The 25,000-nt window shown below is 36.7% G+C and overlaps 1 protein-coding gene across 5 annotated transcripts in view; it reads right to left on the minus strand.

Annotated features, from left to right (window-relative positions):
* Window positions 1-25,000, minus strand: part of atg7 (ATG7 autophagy related 7 homolog (S. cerevisiae)) — an 80,406-nt gene that overhangs the window by 7,989 nt on the left and 47,417 nt on the right. For 4 of the 5 annotated variants that reach the window (XR_015502206.1, XR_015502205.1, XM_087273006.1 and 1 more), the window contains exons 18-19: window positions 21,600-21,680; window positions 19,114-19,236 (exon numbers count right to left, since the gene is read on the minus strand). Coding sequence is in view for 3 of the 5 variants with exons in the window: in XM_087273006.1 (XP_087129132.1) it covers window positions 19,114-19,236; window positions 21,600-21,680 (204 nt within the window). In the remaining 2 variants the exon portion in view is untranslated. Of the gene's footprint in view, window positions 1-18,342; window positions 18,920-19,005; window positions 19,237-21,599; window positions 21,681-25,000 lie in introns of those variants that run through there. The other variant, XM_087273004.1, reaches the window with a different exon arrangement.

The following is a 25,000-nucleotide window of genomic DNA, read 5'->3' on the forward strand; positions in this document are numbered from 1 at the left end:
CGCACATCAAACACTCACACACACACACACACACACACACACACACACACTGCTGTTCCAGAGAATGAGTCCTGACCACAGCGATCCGCCCGCCCGCCCGCACACACACACACACACACACACACACAAACACACACACACACACACACTCAGCTCATAACAGAAGAACACAACAGCAGATCCAAAGCACAAGCTGCAGTGTGTTTTAAAGGATATTAACAGGATTAACACAACATGTCATGATGACAGCACATAATATTAGACTGGATATTCTTCAAGACACTAGTGTTCAGCTTACAGTGACATGTAAAGGCTTCACTAGGGTAATGAGGGTAAAGTTAGGGTGATTAGGCAAGTCATTGTATAACAGTGGTTTATTCTGGAGACAATCCAACACTAATATTGCTGAAGGGGCGAATAATATTGAGCTTTAAAACTATTAAAAACTGCTTTATTCTAGCCAAAATAAAACAAATCAGACCTTCTCCAGAAGAACAAACATTAGAGGAAATACTGAATCTGTTCAACATCATTTAGGAAATATTGGAAAAGAAAAAGAAATTGACAGGTGGATGAATACTTTGGACATTAGCTGTTAATGGGCTTGACATTAACACCTGCCAACAGGTAGATTTGAGCTGTGTGGGCTTAGACAGACACCTCCGCTAGCCACTTTGGCAGGTTGAACAGTGTTTAAATGGTAGTTTTCTTAAAGCCGGGTTCCACAATAAAGATGGCCCAATGTTCGCAAACGTGATCTTGGAATCGAGAAGCAGCACGACTGACAAAAGTAATTTTGCTCGCGCGAACAAAAGAAAGCAGGTGAACACCGAATGAGGATGTTTACTCACGCGCACAGGTGATGTGATGCGCGACTGTTAAAAAGCAAGCGCTCTCCCGTTTACTTGGTGAAACCATAGATATATACATTAGATGTCGCCTACCCTGTTGTTGTCTGTTGGAAGAAATGCGTCAATAGCGCCGCCATCTTGGTACAGGGTCCTTTGAAATGAAGGCGGGACCAAGCTGCAGTGGAGGACTGAGGCCATCCAGATCCAGAGATATACACATATACACACATATATATATGATCGGGAGCTTTCCATGAGGTCAGAACGCAATTTTTTTTAAATTACGAAAATTTTAACTTTTCTACATTGATGGATCAGTGACCGCACAGACATTCCTGACAAAAAGCTCGTGTTTGTGTGTATGGAAATGTATTATCCACCCTCCGGGTTAAGTTTGATCTAATCATGTCCTGAAACACAGCTCTTCTCCTGCTTTCACTGCTCATACTGACGGAGGGAGCGATTCGCTTGTGAATGAATCCCCCGAACGACTCTTTCACTAACGTTAGCCGACAATAATACAAGTTTCTGGCATCCCGCTGTCATATTTCTCTTGCATTGTTTGCTGATTTTATTCAACAAAACTAGCATAAGCCGAGTGTTTAGTGTGAGTTGGAGCTGCTTTGCCGTATGGTGAATGCAGTAAGTGACTGTTATCATCAATAACGTTACCTGATTAGCAAAAGTACATAACATACAAAAACATTAAAACTAAATCTTACCTATGAAATGTTCTGCCTTTGTTTGCTCGTTACTACACCCGTACACAACGCTAAAGTCCCGCATCTTCATGTAGTAACAGTAGCTATGTTTCCATCCACCTATTTTAAAAACCAGTTGATGGAAACGCCATGATGCGCATACATTTTGAAAATGCGCATAAAAAACGTATGCGCCTAACTGGGTAAGATAAACTTTTTATTCGATAAGATGCACATAAACTGCGATGGAAACACTTTTACCGCACAAACTCCAGCATGCGCATTAAAAAGGTCATGTGATTTTATTAAAAGAGATCATGTGATGCTTAAAATGTGTGTGAATGGACAAAACGTCAGGCTGAGCACATTATAAAACATCTGAAATGTTGTTTTGGTCATTATAAAACGCCTTACCATTTCAGTATTAGTGTTATTATATTATTAATGACCTCCAGAATCAAGAGCGCCTGTGCTCCGCGTCTGACACTGCGCGCTCACTGCTTGTCAGGATTGTCTTCTGAGGCGCATTCATTGAGAAAAGATTGATGCAGCTTCTCCTACTGCAGCAAATGCAGTTTTTACTGTTGATATTTGGCGCCAGTTAATCAGGAAGTGACGATTTTGTTCACTTTGACTCGTTGGATGGAAACGCTGCTTCATTCGCACAACTTTTATGCGATAATCCAGTTTTGCGCATGAAGTTTATTCGCATTTTTGGATGGAAACATAGCTGATGTCTTGTCTAGTGCGGTTAAATGACATTTGTCCTGGGAGCACTGTACCAATATGGCAGCGCTATTGACGCATGCTCAGAGTCCCTATGTGATATCTAGTGTATTTAACTATGGCGCGAAACAACCGTGCCTAGAGAAGCGCAACTGCTGCGATCGGTTTCCTTTAAAAAAGACTGGAAAAAAAGCGATGATCGAGCACTTTCAAGAGCTCAACATGAACAAAAGTCCTTTAGTAAGCAGCAGCGGACTCTGCTTTCACTTTAATTAATCTGTGAACAGATTATTAACAGGCCTAACATTAACTGTGCGCGCGTGATCATCCTATCATTTCATTCATTTTATTTTTCTTACAGGTATTTTTATTAATATTGTTTAATTATCTTTTTTTTTTACAGTTACATTGCTTTAATATAAGATTTACTCCCTTTAACTGGTGATCTTAGCCAGGACAGAAACATTTGATAAATCCCTAATTTTGAGCCCTGAAAAGTCATGTGAAATAAAAACCAACTGCAATGCAACACAACCCATTTGCTCATGCACACTGAGCTCAAACACACACAAACAGTGAAATCAATGAGGAGGCATGTGGACATAACTCAAACTCTATATCAAGTCATTTAAGCATGTCAATGTCAAATTTATGCATGCAAAATTATTTTCCCAACAATAAAATTGTGGCTAGTGGCTAGTAATGTTGGAAATCTACTAGCCACAGTGGCTGGGGATCAAACGAGTTAATATCAAGTCCTCTCTCTCTCTCTCTCTCTCAGTTCAGTTCAGTTCAAGTTGCTTTATTGGCATGACATTAAATACAGTATTGCCAAAGCATTTCAAATATGAAACATATTAAAACCATTGAAAATAATAATTAATAGTAATACAAATAAGATATAATGACACAAAAAAACCAAAAAAAAAACCAACACATTTGATAAATATAATAATAGTAAAAAGTTTAAATTATTTAAATAAGACACAAATTTACATTAACCATTTCTTATGGTGTGTAGGGTGTATACATATTTTGCAGCTAGTCTAAATGTCAATTCGTCCTCTCCGAGTATATGGTAAAGTTTTTCTGAGTAATTTAAATTAAAAAATGAATTGATCAATGTTTCAAATTGGGGGAAAAATATTTCTCTAGTCGTGGTGTATTTGGGGCAAAACAGAAGGAAGTGTGTCTCATCCTCTATTTGCTTTGTTTTTTTGTTTTTATTTTTTTGTTTTGTTTTTGTTTTTTGTTTATTTGCTCTCTCTCTCTCTCTCTCTCTCTCTCTCTCTCTCTCTATATATATATATATATATATATATATATATATATAAAAATATATATATATATATATATGTGTGTGTGTGTGTGTGTGTGTGTGTGTGTGAGCATCTCCACTGTTTAATAAAGACTGTACGAGTTCTGATCTCATCCTCAGCAGTAATAACAAGGCTTGCCCTAGCAAACACCGCTAATTACTGTGTGCACTAGCTAACGGCTAAATCCCACCACAGCAAAATGACAGATTTCACAGCAGCAATCACGGGTGGATGGCGTATATTCTTCATTTAAAGCATTATGTGGGCTGAAAACAATCCGTAATGTGCAGTTAGCGACGAGTTCTCACAAGAGGTGGAGATAATTCAACAGTCACGGTTTAAACGTGTTAGCGTTATCTGCAGCGAGGATGGAGAAGCCAAACATGGGGCCGATGCTATCTGTGGCTCCCATGCGGCGCTGGAAGATAAGAGGTGCTGGGCTCTTTCCTGGTTTTCCAGAGCCAGATCAGCCCAGCTCCATCTGCAGCCGTGAGAAATGATAAAACATCCAGAGCAGATCCACAGACAGTATTCAACCACAGCCACATCACTGGCCTTTATAACAGCTCGCTTGGTAGTTTTGTATGATGCTGTACTTCATAGAAATGTAGACAGCGCCCTCTAGTGGATTTGTCATCTAAAACGTACAACAAAATGTACCCTAAGTAACGTTTTTTAGATATGCAAACATGTAGACAGCGCCCTCTGGTGGATTTGTCAAATGGAACTCGTAACAAAACTTACCCCAAGCTACGTATTTAAGACTCACAGAAATGTAGACAGCGCCCTCTAGTGGATTTGCCATCTAAAACGTACAACAAAATGTACCCTAAGTAGCGTATTTTTGATCTGCAAACATGTAGACAGCGCCCTCTGGTGGATTTGTTAAAAGGAACGCGTAACAAAACTTACCCAAAGTTACTATTTAAGACTCAAAGAAATGTAGACAGCGCCCTCTAGTGGAATTGTCAAATGGAACACATAACAAATCTTACCCCAACTTATGTATTTAAGACTCACAGAAATGTACACAGCGCCTTTCAGTGGATTTATAATCTAAACCGTACAACAAAATGTACCCTAAGTAACGTTTTTTAGATATGCAAATATGTAGACAGCGCCCTCTGGTGGATTTGTCAAATGGAACACGTAACAAAACTTAACCCAAGATACGTATTTAAGACTCACAGAAATGTAGACAGCCCCCTTTAGTGAATCTGTTGGCTTAAATGTTTAAGATCATGTACCCTAAGTAACTTTAGATTCACAAAAAATGTAAAGAAGCGCCCTCTAGTAAATTTTTTGTCAAACTAATCATTCAACAAAATGTAGCCTAAGTATTTTATATTCGCAGTAATGTTGACAGCGCCTTCTAGTGGATTCATCAACTAAAACGTACAACAAAATGTACATGAAGTAACATAGATTAGATTTGCAACAAAGTCGACAGCACCCTCTGATGAACTTTTTGGTCAAATGACTATTACAACAAATTGGACCCAAAGTAATATATTCAGATTTGCAGAAATGTAGACAGCACGCTCTAGTGGATTTGTCCTCTGAAATGTACAACTAAATGTATCATAGTGAATTTGTGAAATACAAAGCGTACAATAAGTAACGTGTTTAAGACTCGCAGAAAGGTGGACAGCGCCCTCTAGTGAATTTTGTTGGTCAAAGTAACCATACAACAAAATGAAGTCTAAATAAATTGTTTCAGATTCATAAAAATGTAGACAGCATCTTCTGTACTACAAAATTCAACCTAAGTAATGTATTACAAATTTGCAGTCATGTACACAGCCCCTTCCAATAGATTTGTCAAGATTCGCTGAAATGTAGACAGCCCTCTAGTGAACTCTAGATTTCCAGAAATGTACACAGCCCTCTTTAGTATATTTATTTTCTCAAATTAAATATTTAATAAAACGTACCCTTAGTAATATGTTTTAGATTGACAAAAATATAGACAACGCCCTCTAGTGGGTAAGTAGTCTGGAACCTGCAACAAAACGCAATCTAAGAAACGTATTTCAGATTTGGAAAAATGTAAACAGAGCCCTTTAGTGGATTTGTCATCTGAAATGGACAACAAAACACACCCTACTAAGTGTATTTCATTATCGCAAAATATAGACAGCGCCCTCTAGTGGATCTGTCATAAGAATGTACAATAAAACATTCCCTAATTAGTGTATTTCATTATCGCAAAATGTAAACAGCGCCCTCGAGTGGATTTTTCTTCTACAACATACAACAAAATAAACCCTAACTTATGTCTGTGATTTAAAGCAGAATATTTTAGTATCATTACTCCAGTCTTCAGTATCATATGATGTTTCAGAAATTTAATAATAATAACAATAATAATAATAATAATAATAATGTTTCCAAACGTTCAGTGAGTCAAAGACATGTCAAAATACTGTTGTGTTTAACCACTGAAGATGGTGTTTCTGATAGTATGATAGATGAGCATATTTGTTTGCATCATTGATTTCTCATGATGCAACAGGCAGGTTTGAGCCAGAGAACCGTGCTCATCATCCGCATGTTAAACAGCTATTAATAAAACACATTCATTGACGGCGCGAGAGACTGTAATGTGATGATGTGTGCTGTTATAAATGTGCTGCTCCTGCTGTGAACACCAGTTTCAGCACATCCAGAGAATCTGCCATCACGGCTCGTATAGTTCACTGAAAATAAACCACAAAACTCCAAAAGATTTCTGTTCATAAATAAAGTAATAATAATAAAATAAAATGTAATAAAATTAAATTAAATTTACCGTTCAGCTAAATGCCTAGAAAACATGTTCATTTAGTGTAAATTGTATTAAAATAAATAAAACCTAAAAATAAAATGTATTCATAAAAATACTAAATTTTGATCTTGATCCCAAGAAAATGTTTTATTTAATTAAGTTTACCTTGGACCATAGTAAATTAAATTAAAAATAAAATAGATTTATAAAAATGCATTACTCTTTCAGCTAAATGCCTAGAATACATGTTTTATTTAGTGTAACTTGCACTAAAATAAATAAAAGTAAAAGGATATATATATATATATATATATATATATATATATATATATATATATATATATATATATATATATATATATATATATATATATATATATATATATATATATATATATATGTATATATTACTAACCTAAATGCTAATGTCTCAGTAACCGTATAATAAACCTGATTTTTTTTTAGTCATACATAAATTTATATATTCTATATCTGATTTATAATATAATATTTCACTTAATATATCAATACTTGGTTAATTTATATATATAAGACTGAAATGAAACCAATTAAATATATAAACTTGGTTATTGTATAATAATAATAATTATGACAATAATAATAATAAAAATAATAATAATAATAACAAGAAGGTCGCTGGTTCGAGCCCTGGCTAGGTCAGTTGGCATTTCTGTGTGGAGTTTGCATGTTCTCCCTGTGCTGGTGTGCGGTTCCTCCGGGTGCTCCACAGTCCAAACACATGCGCTATAGGGGAATTGATGAACTAAACTGGCCGTAGTGTATGAGTGTGTGTGTGAATGAGTGTTTCCCAGTACTGGGTTGCAGCCGGAAGGGCATCGGCTGTGTAAAACATATGCTTGAATAGTTGCCGGTTCATTCCGCTGTGGTAACCCTTGATAAATAAGGGACTAAGCTGAAGGAAAATGAATGAATTTGATTTAATTTCTCGAGTCTGACTGTAAACTCCAGACAGCACACACAATCCTCAAGCTCTAGCGTTGATTCATCTGTCAGCTATATAAATATATAAGCACCCAAAATACAGAGCAATAATTCACACAGATATTTATAAATGAGGATTTTAAATTCAGCCTGACGGACAGAATCAAGTCTGGAGTAACTGTGCAGGCGCTCACAAATAGAAATGAACGCCGACATGTGCTGACAATAATCCCACACAAGCTCCCTGTTCTCTTAATAGTGCACTTTGACATTCACTACCCAGTGGACCACCGACTGACTGGCTGTGCTTAAAGACTACATTACCCATAATGCTGCAAAAAACTTCACCAATTAGAGCAAGCCAAGCCTTAACCTTTAGCTCCACCCACTTTTATATGCTCTCTCTCTCTCTCTCTCTCTCTCAAACACTGAAATGTAAAACTGTCTTAAAGTTCTTCTTCATAATTTGGAACAATATTATGAGTTATTGCTATAACTGTTTATATTTAATAAGGCAAGCACTGACTTAAATGATTCATTCAGAACAGATTCATTCAAAATAACTGATTCATTGATAACTAAAACGAGTGACTGTCTTTATGAATGCATCACTGAATCACTGACTTAATTCATTCATCCAGAAACAGATTCAATCTAAATAACTGATTCGTTTAGAAATGAAGCAAGTGACTGTCTTTACAAATAAATCACTCAATCACTGACTCAAATGATTCATTCAAAAACAGATTCATTCTAAATAACTGATTCGTTTAGAAATGAAGCAAGTGACTGTCTTTACAAATAAATCACTGAATCACTGACTCAAATGATTCATTCAAAAACAGATTAATTCTAAAAAACTGATTCATTTATAAATTAATTAAGCAACTGTCTTCACGAATGGATAATTGAACCACTGACTTAAATAATTCATTCAGAGACAGATTCAATCAAAATAAACTGATTCGTTTAGAAATTAAGCAAGTGACGGTCTTTACAAATGGATCACTGAATCACTGACTCAAATGATTAATTCAGAAACAGATTCATTCTAAATAACTGATTCATTTAGAAATTAAATGAATGATTGTCTTTATGAATGGATCACTTATTCACTGAATCAAATGATTTATTCAGAAAGATCCAATCTAAATAACTGATTTATTTAGAAATTAAACGAGTGACTGACTTCACAAATAGATCCTTGAATCACAGAATCAAATGATTAATTCAGAAATGCATTCATTATAAATAACTGATTCATTTAGACACGAAACAAATGATTTTTTATGAATAGACCACTGAATCACTGACTCAAATGATTCATTCAAAAATAGATTGAATCTAAATAACTGATTCATTTATAAATAAAGCAAGTGACTGCCTTCAATAGATCGCTGAATCACAGACTCAAATGATTCATTTAGAAACAGATTCGAGCTAAATGACAGATTCGTTTAAAATAAAGCAAGTAACAGTCTGCATGAATGGATCACTGAATTACTTGACTCAAATGATTTGTTTAGAACAGATTTAATCTAAATAACTGATTCTTTTAGAAATGAAGCAAGTGACTGCCTTTGCGAATATATCACTGAATCACAGACTCAAATGATTCATTCAGAAACTGATTCATTCTAAATAACTGATTTATTTATAAAACAAAATGAGTGACTGTCCTCATAAGTGGATCACTGAATCACTGACTCAAATGATTCATTCAGAAACTGATTCATTCTAAATAACTGATTTATTTATGAACAAAATGAGTGACTGTCCTCATAAGTGGATCACTGAATCACTGACTCAAATGATTCATTCTGAAAAAGATTAATTCTAAATGAACGATTCACAAATACAACACAAACTATTCTTCACCTTTTTCTTCAGATAGAAAACAAGTCAGTCAAGCAGAAATGTCTTCCTAAATGTGTTTGGGGAACTACAGTAAGCTGTGTTTCTGTTTCCAGCGGCAGTGTTCACTAGAAAGTAGACTTCTTTTCGCTTTTGTTAGTGTTGAGTTTTCCCCAGAGGGGCGTCCTTAAAATCAAATCAAGGCCAAACGAGATGTGAGGGCAGAAACTGGAGGTGCGTAATCTAAACAGAGGCTCTGCAGACAGTAAATCTGTGAATGAGAAGCTCTGTAAAGAGTTCAGCAGCTCTTGATGAAAGACCAATATGTTTAACTACGAGCGGCTGTAAACACAACACAGCTGGATTTACACTCGACCAAGATACAGATCAACCAAACACTTGTGAGAACTCTTACACTCGCAGCTTCAACACAGCAGATAACACACAATGTCCAGTCAATGAACTCATATCACAAATTAAACTTTAGTGAAATATTAAAACTAGAGTGGCATCATACAGCCCGTGCTGGTTTTATTCTAGTTTCAATGCAGCATATATCACAGATCAAACAAAACAAACAAACTACAACGATATGATTCCTGGGCCATATCAGTCTTTCATTTCAGACGCATTTCAGAGCAACAGAGTCTTGTAGAGCATCATCATCATCCTCGGCTATTTTTCTTCGGACTATGTTTGAAGCAGAGCCACAGCTTTCAGGCCGAGTGTGATTAAGATGTAAAAAGACGCTGTTCTCAGGTCAGAATGATGAACGGCTCTGTCAGCATCTCAGACACCACATCAATCCTCAGATAACACCCAAAACAACCCTATTACAATGACACTGAGAGCATCGACTGAACCGCACACACACATGCGCGCGCACACACGCACGCACACACGCACAAACACACACTCGCACACACACACACACACACACACACACACACACACACAGCGATGCAACAGTGGAAGTGAATGTTACAGTGACCCTCCTAGAACACCACAGCAACTGCCTAGCAACCACATAGTGCTGTTACAGCAACAGCCTGGCAACACCGTGTTAACCACCTAGAATACTACAGCAACCACATGGAGACATTACAACAAAGCCTGGCAACACTCTGATAACTACCTACAACTGCATAGAAACCCTACAGCGACTGCCTGGCAACACCATAGTAACCACCTTGAACACCATAACAAATGCCTAAAAAATAACATAGTGATGCTACAGCCGCTGCCTGGCAACACCCTTGTAACCACCTAGAACATCACAGAAACCACATAGAAACTATACAGCAACTGCCTGGCAACACCATGGTAACCACCTAGAACGCCATAACAACTGCCTAAAAAACACATAGTGATGCTACAGAAACTGCCTGGCAACACCCTGGTAACCACCTACAACACCATAACAACCAGATAGAAACCCTACAGCGACTGTCTGGCAACACCAAGGTAACCATCTAGAACAACATAGCAACCATAGCGACCACCTGCCAACACCATAGTAACCACCTAGAACACCATAACAACTGCCTAGAAACCCCATAACAACCAGATAGAAACCCTACAGCGACTGTCTTGCAACACCAAGGTAACCACCTAGAACAACATAGCAACCATAGCGACCACCTGGCAACACCATAGTAACCACCTAGAACACCAAAACAACTGCCTAGACACCCCATAGTGATGCTAAAGTAACTGCCTGACAACACCCTGGTAACTAACATCAACACCATAAGAACCACATAGGAATACTACAGCGAACACCTGGCAACACCATAGTAACCACCTAGAACACAATAACAACTGCATAGAAAGCACACAGTGATGCTACAGCCACTGCCTGGCAACACCCTTGTAACCACCTAGAACACCATAGCAACAACATAGAGACACTACAACAACTGTCTGAAAACAACCTGGTAACCCCCTAGAATACCATAACAACCACATAAAAACTATACAGCAACTGCCTGGCAACACCATGGTAACCACCTAGAACACAATAACAACAACCTAGAAACCAAATAGTGATGTTACAGCCCTTTGCCTGGCAACACCCTGGTAACCATCTACAACACCATAACAACCACATAGAAACCCTACAGCGACTGCCTGGCAACACCCTGGTAACCACCTACAACACCATAACAGCTGCCTAGAAACCACATAGTGATGCAACAGTCTCTGCCTGGCAACACCATGGTAACCACAATCAACACCGTAACAACCACATAGAAACCCTACAGCAACTGCCTGGCAACACCATGGTAGCCACTAGAACACAATAACAACTGCCTAAAAAAAACCCATAGTGATGCAACAGCCCCTGCCTGGCAGCACCCTGGTAACCACCTTGAACACCATAGCAACCACAGCAAATGCTTGGCAACACCCTGGTAACCACCTAGAACACCATAACAACTGCCTAAAAAACCCATAGTGATGCAGCACCCTGGTAACCACAATCAACCCCATAGCAACCACATAGAAACCCTACAGCGACTGCCTGGCAATACCCTGGTAACCACCTACAGTACCATAACAAACCACATAGGGATGCTACAGTGACTGCCTGGCAACACCATGGTAACCATCTAGAACACCAAAGCAACCACAGCAAATGCCTGGCAACACCCTGGTTACCAACTAGAACACCATAACATCTGCCAAGAAAGCCCATAGTGATTGTAGGTAACCGCTGTGTTGTGGAACGCCAGGACACACAGATCTGGCGGATTCATTCAGACTTTCATTTCCGTGTCGCTGCTGTTGAACGGCCTGTATTGTAGACTGTATATCATCATTTAACAGTCTGCATCAGCGCGCATCATTCACCTCAGCTCTTCTTCTGTGGTAGTTTCCTGACTGTCAGTGTTAGCTTGTGTCTGTTTGTTTGTGTGGGTGATCAGAACGGGATCATTTCACCGAAACACACAATGGCATCTTTATCAGAGTGACGGCCGGAGTCAGAAATGAAGGGAAGTGAATGCGTGTATGTGTGTGCGCGTGTGTGTGGACACAGAGCCCATTGTGTGCGGCTTGCGTTCGCACATTACCGCCTCTAACCGCAGATAACAGGATCATTTACCAGACTGAAGGAGAGAGCAGTCCACATGCTGGAAACATGTGCTGTCACTTACACACTCTTATGTCACAGACAGACACACACACACACACACACACACACACACACACACACACACACACACACATAGACACACACACACACACACACACACACACACACACACACAAATAGACACACACACACACACACACACACACACACACACACACATAGACACACACACACACACACACACACACACACACACACACACACACACACACATAGACACACACACACACACACACACACACACACACACAAATAGACACACACACACACACACACACACACACACACACACACACACACACACACACACACACACACACACACACACACACACACACACACACACACACGTTTTGCTCATATTGTTGTGTGCTTTTCACATTTTCTCTAGTTTTTGTTTTCAATATGACTGTTTTATTAATACTTTTTTTGTATTTTAGTTCTATTTATGCATGCATGTAGTTATTTTTAAACACATATATGTGTATATTTATGTATAAATGTATGTATGTATTTATTTGTTTGTTTGTTTGTTGATTTCTTAATTTATTCAGTTTAATTGTACATTCGTGTTAAAATGAAATGGCAGATTTATATTGATTTATTTAATTTATACCATATATAAGTTACATTGAAATAGTACAGCTGTATTTAATTTTTAATTTAATGTAATTATTTCATTTTATTCTACATTTGAGTTGGCAGAATTATATTTATTTATTTATTTTAGTTTTATGTAAAGTTGTTTAGTTGTAAACCACAGAAAAGGCACATTTTCTAGACATTTCAGAGCAAATGATCTCTGTCATACAGTACGATTCTTCCATTTAAAGGCTTGTCTTAATGTGCTCTTAAGAGTCAGTCGGACCACACAGAGTCTGAACGAGAAGTCCATGTGTCTTCCTGTGGGTTAAATGATGGTTTCCTTCACTTCACACACACACACACACACACACACGCACGCACGCACGCACACACGTTTTTGACGCCATAAATACTAAATATTCTGTTATGGTGATTCTACAGTTGCTATAGTAACACAACAACTCCAGTAATTAATCTTTTGTAGTGATTCTACCGTTGCTATGGTAACACAACAACTATAGTGAATAATCTGTTTTGGTGATTCTACAGTTGCTATAGCAACACAACTATACTGAATAATCTGTTGTGGTGATTCTACAGTTGCTATGGTAACAACAAATATAGTGAATAATCTGTTATGGTGATTCTACAGTTGCTATGGTAACAACAAATATAGTGAATAATCTGTTATGGTGAGTCTACAGTTGCTATAGTAACACAACAACTACAGTAATTAATCTTTTGTAGTGATTTTACAGTTGCTATGGTAACACAACAACTATACTGAATAATCTGTTATGGTGATTCTACAGTTGCTATGGTAACAACAACTTTAGTGAATAATCTGTTATGGTGATTCTACAGTCAAAAATAAATCTAGTGGTTTTATGAGAAATGACATCTCACATGTATTTAAGATGGTCAAAAATTTACGCGACGCCCTCTACTGGATTTGCAAAACCAAAAACTAAATGAAAAACGTAGTCTAGGGTACATATTTGTCTTCTCCAATGAGCCTGGGTTGAAAATAACCCAGTCCACATAAACACACACTTTATTCCCACTTCATGTGATTTCATACTTTATTGAGATTGCAGAAGTGATCCTGTGAGTGTGGACTCTTGATTATCGGGTCTAAACATGCTTAAAAAGTCATTCCCTCACACGTGAAGCCTAATTAAAGCTCTTCCGCTGGCGGTTATGACTATATTTCAGCACATTGATTGGGTTATTAGGAGTGTTTGTTGGCCTTTGCGCCGCTTCATGCTCATCATCTGATTGGACGAGCTCTGAACAGATGTTGTTTATATCCACCGAGTTTCACAACATCAGCAGAAACAATAGCACATTATTATGCAATTTCACTGATACTCTCATATTAGACCAAAATAAAACATGGAAAACGGGACTTTCCCAGAACTGAGGAGGAAAATGGGCTGTAAAAGTGCTCTGGTCAAACGGTCAGTGGATAAAAGTGCTTGAAAACATTATAAGACAGCTTTTTTCTCTTGTTAATGAAGACGAGTAAATATGTGTTTATACATTTGCATAATTAACCATGATTAGAAGTGTTTTATTTAGTGTCAACATCCAAAATAAAAGCTTGCAATTAAGATTTATAAATATATATATACACACACTACCTGTCAAAAGTTTGGGGTCAGTATAAAATCAGCTTCTCCTGCTCACGGCTGCATTTATTTTCATCAGAAATACAGTACACGTTGTGAAATTGTGAAACGTTATTGCATTATAAAATATAATATCTAATTTAATTCAATCATTTATTTCAGTGTTTTAAAGATGAATTTTCAGCTTCATTACTCCAGTCTTTAGAGTCACTGGATCCTTCAAAAATCACTTTAATATTAATTATTATTGTTATTATTAATTATTATTATAATTATTATTATTATTGTTATTATTGTTGTTGTTGTCATTATTATTATTATTATTATCATCGTCATTATTGTTATTATTATATATTATTATTATTATTATTATGATTAACAGTAATAATAATAAAAGCAATAATGACTGCGGTAATAATCAAATTTGAAACTACATACAATAAGAATATAAATAAATATTTAATAAATAAATATTAAATAATTGACAATTTTATTTACATTTAATAAATGCTGCCTTGATGAACAGAATATAAAATAATAATAATAATAATAATAATAATAATAATAATAATAATAATAAATGACCCCAAAATTTTGACCGGTAGTGTGTGTGTGTGTGTGTATATACAGTGGGAAAAAAAATTATTAAACACGTCACCATTTTTCTCAGACGCACTTGACTTGAAATTTTCTTGCTCTAAAATGTTGGTATGCAAAGAAAAGAAAACTAATTAGTTTACAAATGAAGTTCTGTGGAATGCAGTAAAAAGCTATTAAACACATGAAGAAATGGACGTGTAGTTCAGCAGTGAAAGCCCAGACAGCAGACTGCTTCAGTCCAGCATCTACATTACAGGAGGATGAAGATCAAACCAGGGTGGACATTTCAGCAAGACGATGATCCAAAACACAGCCGGGGAGACTCTCAGATGCTTTCAGAGAAAAAAAATAAAAATCAAGCTGTAGAATGGCCCAACCAATCACCTGACCCCAATCCAATAGAGAATACAGAATAAAGCTCAGATTTGATAGACGAGACCCACAAAAGCATCAAGATTTAGACACTCTGTTAAAGTCTGTGAGAAACTCACACCTGAGCAATGAGTTTTCAATCTCCATATGAGAGGCGTGTTTAAGCTGACATCACCAAAACAGCCTTTATATACAGTAATAAACATGTTTCAGTAGTTCAGCACTTTCTCCTTCTGTTATTCCACTGTTATTACACACAACTCATTTCTCAAATTAGGTTTTTTGCTTTATTTGTGTTTGTATTGTTTGGGTTTTTACCAAAATCTGCTTCAATTTCATGTCAACAGCTTCTTTAGAGATATTATTTGCAGGAAAACACACGACGATGTGTTCAATACTTATTTTCCCCACTGTACATATATGATTATATTCCTTTTTAAAAGATTTCCTTTTATAAATCTGCATACATTTATTAATTCATTTTTATTTATTTATTAAATGTTAATTAATTAGATTGTTTTACAGAATTCTGCCTAAAACTTGTAAATAAATAAATAAATAAACTGTACAGACTCTCCCTGTCCTGACTCATCATACACCATACAGTGGTGTTCACGTCCCACATTCATGAAAACTGGCAAATAAACAAAGCCATTTTCAAGCTTAAGTTGCACACTGCTGCCAGAAAAGATCTGCCTGTATCCACCAGTGCAGAAGTAATGAGAGACGTGTCTTTCCCCGCGCAAATAACACACAAAAACCAGCACTTCCAAACTACAAGTGCTACACTTCACTTCACGGCACAGTTTGACATCAATCTTGGAGCCGCACGGACTCACTCCAGCTAAAAACACACGACGTCAGCACGGGAATATAAAGCGCAGATCCAGATGAAATGAATCTTCAGACAATGAGCGTGGGCAAATGCAGGAGCACAGATCTCTCATTTTGGCTTGGACTGATTTTTGCTCTGCTGATGCGGGACTTTCCCACAGTTTCAGCGTTTGTCACTGGAGAGTCCCGAAGCGTTCCCAGATCTGAAACACTGGTCCTGGATCAGTCCCTGCACAGACTGAGATCAGAGCAAACTCTAGAGAAACTGATCCTGGATCTGGAGAGCGCACAGAGATATTTCTGGAACACAAGTTTAGGACAGAAGCCAGAAAAAGCAAAAACCTCCAGCAGAAACTGTGGAAACGGCTGCGTTATGAGGCTTCATGAGAATAAAGTAATTGTGTTTCAAGAAAAACGTATTAACTTTAAAGAAAAATGAACTAAAAAGATTAAGAGTAAACTCATTAAATTTAAAGAAGATGTTGTTTTTGAGAAAAAAGGTTGCTCAATTTTGAGAAAAATAAATGACAAAATGTTAAAAATAACTGCATAAAATTTTGAGAATAAGGTCATTAATTAATTAATTCATTCATTCATTCATTTTCTTGTCAGCTTAGTCCCTTTATTAATCCGGGGTTGCCACAGCGGAATGAACCGCCAACTTATCCAGCAAGTTTTTACACAGCGGATGCCCTTCCAGCTGCAACCCATCTCTGGGAAACATCCACACACACACTCATACACTGCGGACAACTTAGCCTACCCAATTCACCTGTACCGCATGTCTTTGGACTGTGGGTGAAACCGGAGCACCCGGAGGAAACCCATGCGAACGCAGGGAGAACATGCAAACTCCACACAGAAACACCAACTGAGCGAACGAGCGACCCAGTCATTTTGGTGAAAAAACAACAACCAAAAGTTCATTTCCAGATAATAATTGTTGAAATAAAATGTTGAAAATAAATGCATTTCATTCAAAGAGTTTTGTGTTGAGACAAATAGACTAAATAAAATGTTCAGAAAAAAGTCATTACATTTCCAAAATAAAGTCACTGGAGAGTCCCGAAGCGTTCCCAGATCTGAAATACTGGTTCTGGATCAGTCGTTGAACCGACTGAGATCAGAACAAACTCTGTAGAAACTGCTCCTGGATCAGCAGAGTGCACAGATTTATTTCTGGAACACAGGTTTGGGAGGGACGCCAGAAAAAGAAAAAACTCCTGTGGAAATGGCTGCGTCATGGCTGTGTTATATTAATAAAGTAATGCTTCTTATAGTGCTTTATGAGAATAAAGTAATTGTGTTTCAAGAAAAACGTATTAACTTTCAAAAAATAATAAAAGATTTAAGAGTAAACTCATTACATTTAAAGAAGACCATGCTTTTAAGAAAAAAAAGATATTAAATGTTTTTAAGAAAAAATAATCTAAATAAAATGCTGAGAATAAATGCATAAAATTTCGAGAATAAAGTCATTGTGGTGAAAAAACAACATGACTTTCCAGAAAATAATTGGTGAAATAAAACATTGAGAATAAACACATTCAATTTAAAGAAAAGTTAACTAAAAATATCAAGAGTTAACAGATAAAACTGACAAAAACCAAATAAAAAAAGTTGCTCAATTCTGACAAATAATACACTAAATAAAATGTTGAGAATTGAAGCATTAGGTTTCAAGAATTGTAATTGTGAAAACAAAAATCATTAAATTTCCAGAAAAAAAGCTGAAATAAATGTTGAGAATAAACACATTTAATTTAAAGGAAAAGTTGTATTTAAAAAAAAAATAATATTAAGAAAAAGAAACTACATAAAATGTTGAGAATAAACGCATTAAATTTCGAGAATAAAGCCATGTTTTAAAAAAAAACTCAAAATTTACAGAATTTTTTTTTTCAATAAAAATAAATAAATAAATTGTTGATAATAAAGTCCTTTGTTTGAAGTTTATTTCAAGAAAAAAAAGGAATAAAGTGTTGAGAATAAACTTAATATTTATTGAATTTTTATAATAAAGTTATTCATATAATAAAGTTTCGAGAAAAAAGTCATTAGATCTCAAGATAAGTCATCGTGTTTAGAGAAAATAATTATATTTAAAGATATTATATTTAAAAATATTTAAACAGAACTGTTTTGATTGGAGGTTTGGGGGCCATGATACAGTGCTGAATTAAGACATATATATGAAAGTGATTTTCCAGACCCTTCACCTTCTCTGGTCCTCAGTGGTGGATCACTCCATCTTTCAAGATCCAACTTGAACAGAAACCTTCATATATTTGCACAAACACCACGGCATGCAGGTGAAACATATTCATATATGTAGGCAGGCATTGCATATTATTACACGGCTGTATGGAATACTATACTCTGATTGGTCAGTCAAGACCATCCATGTATGTTATTACCAGATAACAGCCGCTGAATAACACAGACTCATTTGGGAACTGAGAATCACCTTGATTGACAACAAATGAGCTAAAATCCATATACTTACAGTACAACCACATTCACATGTGTCTACTCATCTTTTTGACTGTTCGGCGCCATCTAGTGTCTGAATAGTGTGCAGGTTAGTGTATACTCCATGTGCTGTTTTAGTCTCTGTCAGCTTTGTGTTTGTGTCTGTTTGACACCATCTAGTGTCTGAATAATGTGCAGGTTAGTGTATACTCTAGATTTAGATGCAGATATAGATATAGATATAGATGCAGATATGTAGATATAGATGGTGTAAGTCTGACCTCAGCGGCCTGTGTCTCCTGATGGAGTAAGGTTAAGCCGGTCAGATCCTCCAGGAAGGAATGGGACGAGTTGAAGACCTTCGCTAGAAATTGGAAACCTTCTCGCTCGTAGTTCTCCAGAACCTGTCAAAGACGAAAACAAAAACACGATTAAAGGGAGAGTTCAGCTAAGAATAATCATTCTGTCATCATTCTGTCACTCTGTACTTGTTTTAAACCTTTATGACTATCTTTCTTCTGAGGAACACACAAGAAGATATTTTGTAGTATGCTGAAAACCTGTAACCATTCACTTCAACAGTATCTGATTTCCTACTGTGGAGGTCAATGCTTAACGGTTCAGGTTTCTTCAAAAAAAATTGTCTCTTTTTTTGTTGTCTTTACTTATTTAGAAGCTCAGAAAGATTCTCATGAGTAGAGCAATTGATATTTTTTTATTTAATGGAGGAAATGGGCCTCTTTTAATCTGTGTCCAGTCACGGCCAACTTCTGCAAAAAAGGGCTAACCAATCGTGTTAGATATAACTATTAAACCAAGTCCCTCCTCCAGGCTGACAAAAATAAAATCAATCAATCAATCAATCAATCAAATCCATCCATCCATCCATCCATCCATCCATCCATCCATCCATCTATCTATCTATCTATCTATCTATCTGTCTGTCTTTCCGTCCATTCATCTGCTGGCTTGTCTGTCTGTCTGTCCGTCCGTCCGTCATGTAACTTCCAGACCTTTACCACACGCACATGCACAAGCATACACACAGTTTCCTCACAGTCCGCACCGAAATAAAGATCTGAAACATTTTATGAGGCTTTTATGACTTTACATCAGAGAGAGAGAGAGAGAGAGAGACAGAGGGAGAGAGAGAGAGAGAGAGAGAGAGAGAGACAGAGGGAGAGAAAATGAGTGAAACACAAGCAGCACTGGGGGAAGGGTGTGTCTCTGTGAGTGAGTGTGAGTGCGTGTGTGTGTGTGTGTGTGTGTGTGTGTGTGTGTGTGTGTGTGTGTGTGTGTGTAAGAAGAAAGTGTATGTTTCTGTGTGCTTGAGAAAGTTTGTGTGTGTGAATAAGAAAGACAGGGTGTGTGTGCTTGTGTCTAAATGTAAGCGCTGTGAGTGTGTGTGTATTTGAGAGAGAGAGAGAGTCTGTCTTTATGCCACGTATGTGTGTGTGTGAACGTGTTTGACGTTAGTACGTGTGTGCATTGTTTGTGCCTGTGTGTTTATGGATCTCCAAAATAGGAGCGATTGTGTGTGTGTGTGTGTGTGTTCGTGTGTGTGTGTAAATCCAGCCGAGATGGAGCAGCAAACACTGATTTATGAGACGTGAACCCGCCGACAGCAGCCTGACCGCTGCAGAAAACACTCCAGCTCTGCCCTAATTACACACACACACACACACACACACACACACACACACACACACACACACACACACAAACACACAAACACACACACACACACACACACACACACACACACACACAGCTGTGACATCAGCAGGAGGCCTAATTCACAACACATGGCCTCCCCATAACACACACACACACACACACACACTGCAAATACCAGCAGACATGCTTTAAATGCCTTTAGACTCCTGACTCAACCATATTCATCATCTCTAATATTAATATTATCATCATTATTACCATAATTATGGTTATTATTATTATTATTATTACTATTATGATTATTATTTTAAAATTATAATAATTATTTTTATCATAATTATTATTATTATTGTTACTATTATCATAATTAGTAGTACTATTATGGTTATTATTTAATAATAATCATTATTATTATTATTATTATTATTATTATTATTATCATTATTTACTATTATGATTATATTTATTCATTATTATAATTATTGTTATTATTATCATAATTATTATTACTATTATGATTATATTTTTATTATTATTAATATTATTATCATTATTTACTATTATTATTATTATTATCAAAATTATTATTACTATCATTATTATTATTTATATTTTATTTATTATAATTATTAATATTATTATCATTATCAAAATTATTATTATTCATATAAATGATGCATTGAAGGGATAATTCATCCTAAAGTGAAAAACCTCTCATCATTTACTCTATTTCATCTTCTTTTGTTGCACTTCAGTTTGAGTTTCTTTGTTTTGTTGAGCACAAACGGAGATATCCCTACAGTCCAAACACATCCGCTACAGGGGAATTGATTCACTAAATTGGCCGTAGTTTATTAGTGTGTGTGTGTGTGTGACTGAGTGTGTATGGGTGTTTCCCAGTACTGGGTTGTGGCTAGAAGGCTATCCTCTGTGTAAAACATTTGAAATAGTTGGCGGTTCATTTTGCTGTGGTGAGCCCTGATAATTAAAGGGACTAAGCTGAAGAAAAATGAATGAAGGAATAAAACATATTGCGTGAGCTTCCTCTTTAATATTGATCTCATATGAAAAGCATTAAAGTGTGACTTACTATGGGTGAACATGCGGTGCATTTGTCGAAGGCCAAACTGGCAGGGAGAACGTTGTCAAATCTGGACAGGAATCCTCGAATCTGCAAACACATGTTTGAAGATGAATACACAGAAACATGTGTTTGACATCAGACTATAGTGTATAAATTACAGCTAAATATAATAAACACACACACACACACACACACACACACACACACACACACACCGTGTTGCCCATATATATATATATATATTTTTTTTATATAAAAGATTAACAGCAAAATAACTACTACATATCTAATATTAATCCAGTAGTCTCTGATATTTACTAATTCGGGTAAAGACAAAAATCCCACATGACATAAATAAATCTCTAGCGCCATCTGGTGTGTGCTGGTAAAACAACAAGCTGCAGACATCATTAATGTGTGTTTGTGTTACAACCCACGTGCTCATTTTTATTGTACCGAAATCACACTTTAAATGCCAATGTGATCATTCTAGAAATGTGCTTCTTGTGTAAAATCAGTATATATTCTACATTTAGTCAATTTTGCACATGTTCCTCCATAAAGAAATGTTGCTGCAAGGATGTTTGTGGTCATAGTTCATTAAATAAGCTCATTTAATAATACATGAATGAATTTAAAAGAAGAAGCACAACACAATAATAATACTAATGATAATAATAATAATAATAACAACAACATTAATAATAATAATAACAATAATAATAAATAATAATATTAATAACAACAACAACAAAAAACATCAATAACTATAATAATAATATAATAATAACAAAAACAACAACAACAACAACAATAATATTAATGTTTGTGTCAGAGTGTGTGTCTGTGTATGTCCATGTTTATCCAAGTATGTTATTTTCTGTGTGTGTGTGTGTGTGTGTGTGTGTGTGTGTGTGTGTGTGTGTGTGTGTGTGTGTGTGCCAGAGTGTATATATATGTGTCTATGAATGTATGTGCATGCGTGTATGAATGTATGTGCAATAACAACAACAACAACAATAATATTATTAATAATAATAATAATAACATTAATAATAAAAACAACAACAATAATATTAATAATAATAATAATAATAATAACAGTTATATTAATAATATACAACAACAACAATAATAGTAACAATAATAAATAATAATAACAACAACAACAACAAAAACATCAATAATAATAATAATAATAATAATAAACAATAATAACAATAACAATAATAATAATAATAATAATAATAATATTAACAACAACAACAAAACATCAATAACTATAATAATAATAATAATAATAATAATGATAATAATAATAATAATAATAATAAATAATAATATTAATAACAACAACAACAAAAATAATAATAAAATAACAACAACAACAACAACAACAACAACAATACTACTACTAATAATAATAATAATAATAACAACAACAATAATATTAATGTTTGTGTCGGAGTGTGTGTCTGTGTATGTCCATGTTTATCCAAGTGTGTTATTTTCTGTGTGTGAGTGTGTGCCAGAGTGTATGTATATGTGTCTATGAATGTATGTGCATGTATGTGTGTGTGCATGTGTGTGTGTATAGTTTCTGATCTTAATTGAAAGTAAATGAAAGAGTGAGCCCGAGGAAAAGCTCTGTCCCTGAACACACACACACACACACACACACACACACACACACTGCAGAAACACACACTCTGATGTAGACCCAGCAAATAAGAGTGATGCATCTGCACAGACTCATCCACAGGCTTTCAGCTCCAACTCAACTACATTTGGAGTCAATCTGGGGCAAAGAGGGAGAGTTTGAGCATGAGAGTGTACTGTACACAGCACAGTTCAAGAAATGACGTATATCAGGGCGCACTCACACTATGCTATCCGAACCGTGTCCAGGCGTGTTTCCCGGCACGTTTGACAAGTGCTCTGAATCGAGCTCAGGCATGGTTCAGCTGCTCGGCTCTGGCCCGGTTGGAGGAAGTGTGCCAGAGCATGGTTCATTTGGGCTTTGGCGCTTGTAGTGTGTGTGCAAAGAGCACCTGAGCCCAAAACTAAAGGCGAGACATCACTTTTAAGGGACCGCTTTATATGGATTAATTAATCATTCTTAATTTTCAATGAACACAAACGTAGTTGGCAGTTCACTCCACTGTGGCGACACCTGATCGCTAAGCCGGAGGAAAATGAATGAATGAATGAATGAATGATATGATGATGTGGTTCATTATGAGAAACGCTGCAGTAGCTGATGTGTCCAGCAGGGGTCAGTGTCATTTCAGTCAACACAACATTAGTAGAGATTTTACTGTGTGTGTGTGTGTGTGTGTGTGTGTTTTACTGGAGGAGGAGGAGCTCATCAACACTGGAGCAGAGCTGAAGAAGGAGCAGATTTCTGACACCTGTATCTGCGTCACTGTGTGTGTGTGTGTGTGCGCGCGCAAGTGTAAATGTGTGTAAGAGAGAGTATCTGTGTGTGTGTGTGTGTGTGTGTGTGTGTGTGAGTGAGAGAGAGCCCATGTGTAAGTGAGAGTAAATGTGAACGTGAGTGTGTGTGTCTGTCTGTGTGTGTGTGTGTGTGTGTGTGTGTGTGTGTGTGAGAGAGAGAGAGATGGTGTGTCTATATGTATGTGAAAGTAAATTAGGTTGTGTGTGCGTGTTTCTGTGTGACAGTTTGTGTGTGTATGACTATGTGTGTGTGTGTATACACCTGGCCAACTGCTCGTTAATGCAAATGATTAATCAGCCAATCACATGGCAGCAGCATTTAGGCATGTAGACATGGTCAAGACGATCTGCTGCAGTTCAAAGTGAGCATCAGAATGAGGAAGAAAGGGGATTTAAGAGACTTTGATTGTGGCATGGTTGTTGCTGCCAGACGGGCTGCTCTGAGTATTTCAGAAACTGCTGATCTACTGGGATTTTCACGCACAACCATCTCTAGGGTTTACAGAGAATGCTCCGACAAAGAGGAAATATCCAGTGAGCGGCAGTTCAAATGCCTTGTTGATGAGGCCAGAGGTCAGAGGAGAATGGCCAGACTGGTTCCAGCTGATAGAAAGGCAACAGTAACTCAAATAAGCACTCGCTACAACCGAGCTCTGCAGAAGAGCATCTCTGAACACACAACACGGCCAACCTTGAGGCGGATGGGCTACAGCAGCAGAAGAGCAAACCGGGTGCCGCTCCTGTCAGCTAAGAACAGGAAACTGAGGCTACAATTCACACAGACTCACCAAAACTGGACAATAGAAGATTGGAGAAACGTTGCTGCTCTGATGAGTCTCCATTTCTGCTGACACATTCGGATGCTCGGCTCACAATTTGGCCTCAACAGCATGAAAGCATGGATCATCCTGCCTTGTATCAGCGGTTCAGGCTGGTGGTGGTGGTGTAAT

The sequence above is a fragment of the Danio rerio genome, chromosome 11, assembly GCF_052040795.2.
Source record: "Danio rerio strain M-AB ecotype USA chromosome 11, GRCz13ab, whole genome shotgun sequence".
In the NCBI taxonomy this organism is placed as follows: domain Eukaryota; kingdom Metazoa; phylum Chordata; class Actinopteri; order Cypriniformes; family Danionidae; genus Danio; species Danio rerio.